Source organism: Poecilia latipinna, unplaced genomic scaffold (assembly GCF_001443285.1).
Source record: "Poecilia latipinna isolate Pla-1442-1.1 unplaced genomic scaffold, P_latipinna-1.0 Scaffold1262, whole genome shotgun sequence".
NCBI lineage: Eukaryota > Metazoa > Chordata > Actinopteri > Cyprinodontiformes > Poeciliidae > Poecilia > Poecilia latipinna.
The window spans coordinates 29,821-39,632 of NW_015113878.1; the positions used below are offsets into that span (position 1 = coordinate 29,821).

Here is a 9,812-nt window from a genome sequence, read left to right on the forward strand (position 1 = left end):
TTGACTTCAATAAAGCATAGAAGTTTCCATTGCAAATCCAGATAGATCACTGGACATTAAAAAGACTGTTTTTGTTCAGTCTTCATTTTGATGCAGCTTTCATAAACACACTATTTTTGTTTATGAAGGACAGAAGGCAGTTATCTTTTTCACAGTGGGATACAGTCATGAGGGCAGTGTGTGTGTACCTGCAGAAGAGCAGCTACCAGGTAGAAGGAGATGAAGATGGGGGTCAGGGTGGTGTGACCCCCTCTCAGGGAGTTAATGGTGTAGAGGAAGATGATGTGACCCGGGGCAACCAGGAAGAACAGAACACGGGCAGAGCGAGAGTTCACAGCTGGTGAAGAGAAGGGATAACATGACTGAAGATGGCTTCATGGTCTTTCTGCATTCAGTGAAATATAAACACATTTTGTGCTGTTACAACCACAACATTCAAATTGAAACATTCTAACATAAACCAACACAGAGGTCAAACCATCATTAACGACGTTGTGGATAAAAAAAGATATTGTGTGTCAAATTATCCTATATAGTCTGTGGGGGTGCCACATGTTCGTCCTAAACCTCAATGTTATTGGTCAGTTCACTTTTGTTTAGTTGGCAGCTTGGCGCTCTGTTAGCTACAGAACTATGCAGTGAAGCTAGCTAAAAACAAGTAAGCGGAGTTTAAACCCTCCCGCAATTCTAAGGGGTTTTGAGTGTCAGACACGTCACCTGAACCTGGGAATCGCCATCCTCCTCCTCCCGTGGATCACAGCTGTAGGCTTTGCTTTCCTATCTTTATTATTTAGTATAATTTGTTTAAAAATCGAGCGATTAGATCTGCTGTTTTTGTGAACCGTGTGCATATAGCCAGTATTTGTGGTGTCTTAGGTTTGTGCTGTATTTGTGCAACAGTGATGCACATAACGCGTTGGGGATGTGGTTGAGCTCTTGTGGGTCAGGTGTAGTAGTGGGTTGGCCCCAAGAGCGAGGGGCCCGTGCCCTGGAAAGTGATGTGGCCCCAGAGGTGTCCAGTAAGCATACGTAACGTGTGTTACTGACACGGACATATATTTAAAGTCCGTGTTACAAAGCACTTACAAAATGTATTTGTTCATGTTACCATACTGATTAAAAGTTAAAAAATCCTCATGTGTAATATCTTTCTGTATAAATATCTCGCATTACAACATGGAACACCTACAGCTTCAAAATCCGGTGCGGGATGTATAAGTACAAAATAGATTTTCTTTCTCTCTGTAGTCTGGAATTTACGGTAAATTGGAACCATAAAGTAGAAATTTGAAAGGAAAAAAAATCTGATTCTGGAAAGAAAAGAACTAAAACTGAAAAAGAAAAAAACATGAAGCTGAAAGAAGTCTTTTTTTCCCCAGTTTCAAAACAATATTTTAGTTTCTTTCATTTTCAATTTTTTTAAACAAATTTTTGGCCTCAATTTAGCTCCATAGTAATCCAATGAATTCATGGTTTAGATTATTTGACCTCCTATAAATAAACTACTCTGTTCCTTCTACAGCCTCCAAAAGCCTCTCCCTTGTTAAATTGTGAATTAACTGTGATTATTAGGTTTAGACAGAGTTTGGTAGTAACTAGTTACATTTACTCAAATTAATTTACTTCAGTAAATTTTTTGGGAAATTTTAATCAGTTTCACACCCAGGCCTGTTTACCAGCTGACCTGTACACGGCTAGACAAAACTAACTTACAAGTAGCTTTTCAGCAAGATATAGCACCTTGTTTTGAGTAAATAATTCCTTAATATTGCTGAACAAAATTATACTGGCAGATTATTTAACTTATAACAAGACACTTTGCCCACTTTATACTGTAAGTGAGATAATTTGCTAGAGGAATTATAACTTTTCCATCAAAATTAATGAGATTTCTGACTGAAAACAAGCTCTAACAAATCACTGTAAGCTAGTTTAATATATTTGCCCTAGAAACTAGACCAAAAATACGTGGTAACATTTTTTGTTTTTGTAACGTGGAACGACAAAATCTGTTAAATGGAGCATGTCAGACAACATAAAATTTCTGACACAGTGACACATCATACCCTGATTGAAAGAAAGAATAGATAAGAAACAAAGTCACAGTGCCATTTCCAAGACACAAGGTTAGGGTTAGGGAACCACAGTGAACGTTGTTATCCAGGAACAGAAAAACACATAAAGCACTGATGAACTATACCTTGACAACTCATCACAAAAGATCACCACAGCCCTTACTTGACTCAGTTAAGGTGTAAATAAATAACAATTAAGGTAAAGTCCCAAGGGTAAACCCTCTGGGACACAAAGTCCCATTTCAAATGTTACACAAAATAGCCTGAGGAGCCCCAAATGTTTTGGTAAAATATTATCTGAAATGATGAGACAGGGGTCGTGTATTCCATGATGCCTAACAAACAAACAAACAAACAAACAAACAAACAAACAAACAAACAAACAAACAAACAAACAAACAAACAAACAAACTGATGTAATACTTCAGAAAAAGACCATCATACAGTATGGGCAGCCAATCAAGCTGTTGGTCATGAGATGGTCAAGGGTTTCTTGAACTCTGATCTCTAGCAGAAAATCATGGCATCATGGTCTGACCTTCCACTTGTGATCTTCAGCCTTTAATCCAATGAGAATCAGGCAGGTACACACCTACCTCTGACTGGCTAGAGAAAAATAAATTGAGGTTTTGGAGTGGCCTAGTACAAGTCTGGACCTGGATCTAAATGAAATGCATTACCTTAATCAGGATGTTCATGCTTGAAAATGCCTGGTACCCCAGATGGCAGTAATGGCACAACTAGTCATTAGGTTTAGACAGAGTTTGGTAATAACTAGTTACATTTACTCAAATTCATTTACTTCAGTACCTTTTTGGGGGAAAAAAATACTTTTAGTGAGTATTTTTACTGTGCTGTGCTTTTTACTTTTACTTGATTTATTTTATTTATTTATTTTATTACTCTGCCCACCTTTGGGTTTAGAGGGCCAGGTTGGTTTGGAAAGGCTTTACCCAGAAGAAATTTGATGGAGGATAAATACTTTTTCATGCTTAATAAAACAAAGGTTAATACGGGATATGATGGACCTGCTGCATAGTGCATGCATCCTGATTGATCATCAGGGATCCCTCTATGGTGAAAGGTGTGTACAGAAAATCGCCTGGTTACTTACTGGAGCCGAAAAAGGAAGAGCAGGGTGTGGGACACTTCCTGGGCGCCAGGTTGGGGTCCCCCAGGGGCAGTCCGTTCATGTGGAGATAGGTGGAGATCCGACTGGCCTGAACTGCCACCAGGTTGCCTCCTACACCTGTCAACACACATACACACACGCACACACACAGAGGAGTGAGCTGTTTTCACACAGTAGTGAGAATTTTAATGAATGTCTTCTTTGATTGCCTCCATTGCCTTACCGTTGATGACTGGAGTGAAAACAGCCATTCCAGAGAAGTTTGGGTCACTTACAGTCTTGTCAAGGATCAGACCTCCAACACTGAAAGAAAATGGAAAAGAAAGATGAGATTTTATGTACCTGTTGTTGTATCACCCGGTTTAGATCAATGGAATCAGACGGTAGTGCCTACCTGCTGATGGCCATGGCGATGATGACCGGCTCCCAGCCTGAATAGAGGACTTCCCTGGTAGCTGGGATCTTCCTGGCTATCAGGACCCACAAAGGACACATGGCCACAAACACCGCACACACCAGCGGGTTGGCATAGTCGTTGTACTCTGAATGGGAGGAGACGCATTTATCTTTAATACCAGGCAGCTGATAAAAGGACAACACAACCTGTTTTTGTTTGTTTTTTTTACTATTTCTTTGTTTAATTTCCTAACTAAATATTTAGTATCAAGCTAAACATTTAGTATCAATCTGAAACTGTGACATTTGTATATAAGTGAATGAAAGCATGAAAAATGAACCTCCATTGTCTTTTTCTTATGGCAGGCTAAATAAGCCAAATCAGTTGCTGCCAATTGTCATCTTTACAAATGGCACTCCATGAAAAACATCTCTTTCTCACAATTCTGCACAAATTTATGTAAGTCAACTAAAATCTGAAAAATACATTGAAATTTGTGATATAAACACAAGTGAAAATAGTTTTGCATCTTCTCTGATGCAGTGTTATTCGTCTGACACCGCAGGAGACTCCAAAGCCTAAAAAAGAAAAACCCTCCAAGAAACACAACATCCGAGTAGGCGAGAGTGCGTCCAAGTCCCAGACACCAGCTGTGTTTGTGTATCTGAGCAAAAAATATCCCAAATATGCTCAGCATAGCAGCCCAGTACAGCGTTTAAAGGGAGTGAGCTTGCTTTTTGGGACAGTCTCTGACAGATGCAAGAGTTATGGGATTACAGTATGCTCTGCAGGTCTGTCTGTTAGCCTGTTTGTGCGTCTGCGGTGTGGAAACCGTAGCTCTGCAGCTGGGTGTGTCGCCTGCCAAGTCACCGCCGCAGTGCTGACGGCGGAGCCACATAGATTCTCACCCAAAAACACAGCAAGATTAGGCGTGGGAGGGCTTTCAATCTTATTTACCCCACACAGGCAGGAGCAGAGCCACATTTTACACAAGCTGCACACACTGCTTGTACCCTTTCGCTTCCTCACTGATGAGAACGCTGAAAGCCGTTTGGAAAGCTGTGCTTTAATGAGGATTTCTGTCTTTAAATGCCACCTGGCAGTTGGCTCCATCAGTGGCCGAAGGGATTCATCTAAGCCGGAAATTGCAACAAACTAAATGACTATTAGAAAGAATAAATCCCTGCTGTTTCATAATGTGTGCTGCTTTAAAATCCACAAAATACAAACTGTTGCATTAATAAAGCCATAGTTTCATCACTGTGGATTGACAATGCCAAGTAAGAAAGAAACACAGATTTGTTCGTGGGTGTAAATTGCTGCTGCTCACATGGTCGACATGTTCTGCCACTCTACAGACTAAACAAAGACTGAAAAATTTAGCTGAAATAACCGGAAATACTCAGAGTCAAAAAAATTCTTAGCCACTCAACAAACATGTTGGTGGTAGTATCATGCAGGTATTTTTGCATGTAGGTTTGGCTATTGCACCTGGAAACTAGTTATTATGTCTGAAATCTGGCTAGTGATGAACTCAGACCTGAACATTCAGAGACACATAAAGACAGTTACAAAGTCAGCCTTCTATCGCCTAAAAAGCATTGCCAGGATTAGAGGACTAATGTCCCATTGAAATATATAGAGAAATTGAACTCAATGGGTGAAAATCCAGATGGAGTACCAAATGGAGATGAGAAATGAGTGGAATTGAGCAGAAAGGCAATGGTTAGGCTACGATAGAGCAAACTTAGACACACAATTCATATTACTGAAATTCTTTAAAGCTGTAAAATATTTACAGCCTGGGACAGGAATGTCTTTAATCATTAAAAAGTCAAAATTAATGAAAATCTCTCATCAGTGATGAGCGCTCTGACAGAGTTTCTGTTACACAGTGTTGACATGAACCAGGCAAACTTTAACTGTGACATTATTTTCTGATGAGGTGTGTAGCGGGTGTTACCTAGCTTCTTGTAGAGCCCTGTTGAGATGCCTGCCAGCAGGGACAAGGTAATCAGGTCTCCGAGGCTAGCAGCGATGGGTGTGGCCACGTTGTCTGGATTGATGCCGATTTTTCTCGACGCGACAATCACGCCGATCATGATGAGACCTGTGGAGTTTAGAGTTCGATCAAGTCAGAACCAGGAATACATCACTTCTTAGCTCCCCAACCAACCAAAGGTTTGTGTCAAACAGACAATACAACTAATGTGAACAGCCAATATACTCCAATAGCTAATTAACATGCTATCATTATGATCCTTGGTGGCAACGGTTGCTATGAAGTGCTAGCAATAACCGTCTTAGAGATTTTTTTCCATCACTGTAGTAATTGATTGTCTGCTGCCTGTTTACATCTTTCATGGAGTGTTTCCTATTTCTCTTTCTGGACATTTGTAAGTTTCACTGTTATTTGTGTTTCTAATAATCTTTTTAGATTATGAGATTGGCTGTCAGCAATGTAAGTTGTAAATAGAATTGAGGGGCTGAAAATAAAATGTAATGATATTAGAATTATGGCAGCAAACCAGCGCAACGCACAGAACTTTGCACAGTTTTTCAACCAAACTAAACGACTGAGTTCAAATGCTGTTGGATGCAGTTAATGTTAGCTAAAAGATTACTAGCTAATAACAATACAGCACCTCAAACTTGTTAGCAAGTAGCCTGTAGGCTACTGATGATGTTGCCTATATTCAAAATTGGGTGGATTTGGTTACATTCCCTTGAGTAACTTTAAAAAAAAAAAAAAAAGTACTTATTAGAGTAGCTTCACAGCACTCTACCTTTTTCTTTTACTTGAGTAATATTATTGCTTCGACTCTTTTTTTTTTGCTATGATTCATTTTGCCCCCACCAAAATAAGCCGATGCACTGAATATGGGACTGCAAATTGGTCAAACCCTTCTGGGTTAAACCGGTGGATTTGCTGAGTAACTGGTTGGATGTAGCGGTCCCATTGACACTTGCCCTATTATACCTGTTAGGAGATAGAACCCAAATAACAAATAAAAATGGGTAGGGCAGTAAAGTGGAGGGGGCAATGGTTCCCTGGCCCCCCCTGTTCTGGCGAAGGTGCGCAGATCACTTCCAGTTAAGACTTGTGGGAATAATGTATTTAGTGCCCACAGATTCAATTTTTTTTCATAGTGCATGATCACTGCGTGCTATTATTACCCCCAGCAACAGTTGCCATGCTGCTGACAATGATGTCATCAGCATGACTTTAAATGATGTCTGTGTCATGAGGCCCTGCTAAGGATGACTTTGTGATGTCAGAGTCCATGACATGACCAACTGATCAGTTAATTCTCCGGTCAGTTAACACAGAATTCATTTGGAGATTTTAGCTCAGTTCAATAAAGATGAGTAACGAAAGCTCACAGCTCACTTTTTTTTTTGGAAAAACATGAGAAAAAGGTTCTCCAACAAAGTCCATCCTGGTCAAACAACCCCGGATTACAGGAAAAAAAAAAACTTTCTCAGCAAACTTCTTTGGAAAGTGATTGAAAAATCTGCGGACGGACCAACTTTGCATCTTGTCAGAGAAACATTTTTGGAAGAACACCATGAGGGGTTTTGATCTTACTTTTGAGAGAAACAGGAGAATTAAATGTGGACGTTCTCTCAGAATGTCAGAAGAGCTGAGTGAACAGATTTTCCAAAGCCTCGCCAGAGATGCTTTCCACTTTGCTTCTGGACTGCATTTAATTGGACTTCATGATTACCCAGAAGGACAAAGTTATTGTGGAAAAATTCAATCACCACCTGGAGAATCCTGTTCCTCCAAAGAAAATGTTTACATCTACAAAACAAAAGATCAGAAATAATTTTTTTCCTAGTGAGGACTTGTACTCAGATGAAAACTGCCTGAGTGAGGATTATACTCAGGCAGGCATGGACCCTGAACGATTTCTGAGGGACACGAAAGAGATGGGTTTCAAACGTGGAACCGAAGAGGAAAGAAGAAATATGGTAGAAAAAATTATTTGGCAATTGATTTATAAGTCCAGTCATAGACCTACATATACAGTGATCCCTCGTTTTTCGTGGGGGGTTGCATTCCGAAAATAACCCGCGATAAATGAAATCCGCAAAGTAGGTACCTTTAGTTTTTACAATTATTATACAGCATAATTAAATACTCTACATTGAAACCAAAGAACAAAACCTGTTTTCAGGTCAGCGGATGTGCGTGTTCATCAATCGGGCCTTAATGTGATCCGGAGGCATGGCATTAAAGCATCTCCTCCAACCTGCCCCGCGAGATTCACAGCTGTATCTACGGCAGAGCGATGGATCTCGTCAAGCGAGCCTCCGGTCGGGTTTTGCGCTGCCTCTGGCCACAGTTTTTTCCAGCAGGCATTCAAAGTTTTCAGCTTTCATCTCCTGAATGGCCAAGCTGTATTATTTATATTTAAATACCATAACGTTATTGGCACACAGGTAGAGAAGGAGCTCGGAGACTGTTTAGCCAATGAGGACGCAGAACACAATGCACTGTGAAAAAAACTGCACAAAAAAATCAGAGAAGGAGCAAGACAGCAAAAGGTGAACCGCGTTATAGCAAGGACTCACTGTACCGCTTACAAAATGAACCACACCATACCTGTCCAGAAAAAGCTTGCTCCTAAACTCTGGGAAGAAGTAAAGGACATAGATTTTGTCTTTTTTGACAAGATGGAAAGAAAAGTCTGCGGAGATATCTTTCAACTTCTCTCAGGCAATGATGATTTGGTTAGAGAATTGATGTTTAGATGATAAAAAGTGACAACCCAATAGTTATTTACAAGGTTATACAGTGTTTCAAAAGAACCCTGACACGACCTAGGAAAACTAATCTTCCACAAGATTATCTCAGAAAGGCAAAGAAGTACATTCAACATGCTTTCTGTTGTGGAGACAATTCAGACGATGCTCAGACTCAAGAACCCTCTAAGAGTGAACAAACGTTGAGTTTTGTCCAGTCTTAGTTTGGCCTCTGAGTTTGGGCCACTCAGAGGAGGCAGGTCCAGACTCGGATGCTGGTCCAGACTCAGACGCCGGTCCATACTCAGAGGTTGGTCCCGACTCGGAGGTCGGTCCAGACTCAGAGGTCAGTCCGGACTCAGAGGACGGTCCAGACTCAGAGGTCGGTCCGGACTCAGAGGACGGTCCGGACTCAGAGGTCAGTCCGGACTCAGAGGTCAGTCCGGACTCAGAGGTCAGTCCGGACTCAGAGGTCAGTCCGGACTCAGAGTCCGGACCTGCCTCTGAATCCGGACCGGCCTCTGAATCCGGACCGGCCTCAGAGTCGGGACCGGCCTCAGAGTCGGGACCGGCCTCAGAGTCAGGACCGGCCTCAGAGTCAGGACCGGCCTCAGAGTCAGGACCGGCCTCAGAGTCAGGACCGGCCTCTGAGTATGGACTAAAAAACATTGAAAGCAATAGACTTTGATGACCAGGACATAAACAAATACTATCCATATTTGAACGAAGGTTATCTAGTTTTGGAAGACATTGAATCAATAGACTTTGAAGACCCAGACAAGAATGAAGAGCCTGAGAAAAAGCCTGCTGTTGAGGAGAAGCCTGCTGTTGAGATAAAGCCTGATGTCAACAAAAACAGGATGTGTCATGTTGAAGGGACGTTCTCCAGCAGAGAGCATGGACCATGAGCCTTATGTTGTAATACAAAAATATTCCCAATGCAGACAAACCTTGGTGCTGAAAGCATGACAAAAATGCCAAGATTTGGTCTTATTGAATTTGCTGGAACTGGAGGACCTGCCTCCGAGTCAGGACCGTCCTCCGAGTGAGGACCTGCCTCCGAGTCAGGACCGTGCTCCGAGTCAGGACCGTGCTCCGAGTCAGGACCTGCCTGCGAGTGAAGACCTGCCTCCAAGTCAGGACCATCCTCCGAGAGAGGACCTGCCTCCGAGTGAGGACTGTCCTCAGAGTCAGAAATTGCCTCCGGGTCAGGACCTTCCTCCAAGTCAGGACCTGCCTCAGAGTCAGGACCGTGCTCCAAGTCAGGACCTGCCTCTGAATGACAACCGTGCTCTGAGTCAGGACCGTGCTCCGAGTCAGGACCTGCCTCCGAGTTAAGACCTGCCTCCAAGTGAGGACCATCCTCCAAGTCAGGACCGTCCTCCGAGTGAGGACCGTGCTCCAAGTCAGGACCTGCCTTCGAGTTAAGACCTGCCTCCAAGTGCGGACCTTCCTCCAA

General features: G+C 42.1%; 1 protein-coding gene across 6 annotated transcripts in view; it reads right to left on the minus strand.

Moving 5' to 3' along the window:
* The window catches only part of slc41a1 (solute carrier family 41 member 1), a 57,187-nt gene that overhangs the window by 6,707 nt on the left and 40,668 nt on the right, over window positions 1-9,812 (minus strand). For all 6 annotated transcript variants that reach the window (XM_015054588.1, XM_015054585.1, XM_015054587.1 and 3 more), the window contains 5 exons: window positions 5,568-5,714; window positions 3,602-3,749; window positions 3,431-3,510; window positions 3,190-3,324; window positions 189-337 (listed from right to left, as the gene is read on the minus strand). In XM_015054588.1, coding sequence (XP_014910074.1) covers window positions 189-337; window positions 3,190-3,324; window positions 3,431-3,510; window positions 3,602-3,749; window positions 5,568-5,714 — 659 coding nt within the window. The remainder of the gene's footprint in view (window positions 1-188; window positions 338-3,189; window positions 3,325-3,430; window positions 3,511-3,601; window positions 3,750-5,567; window positions 5,715-9,812) is intronic.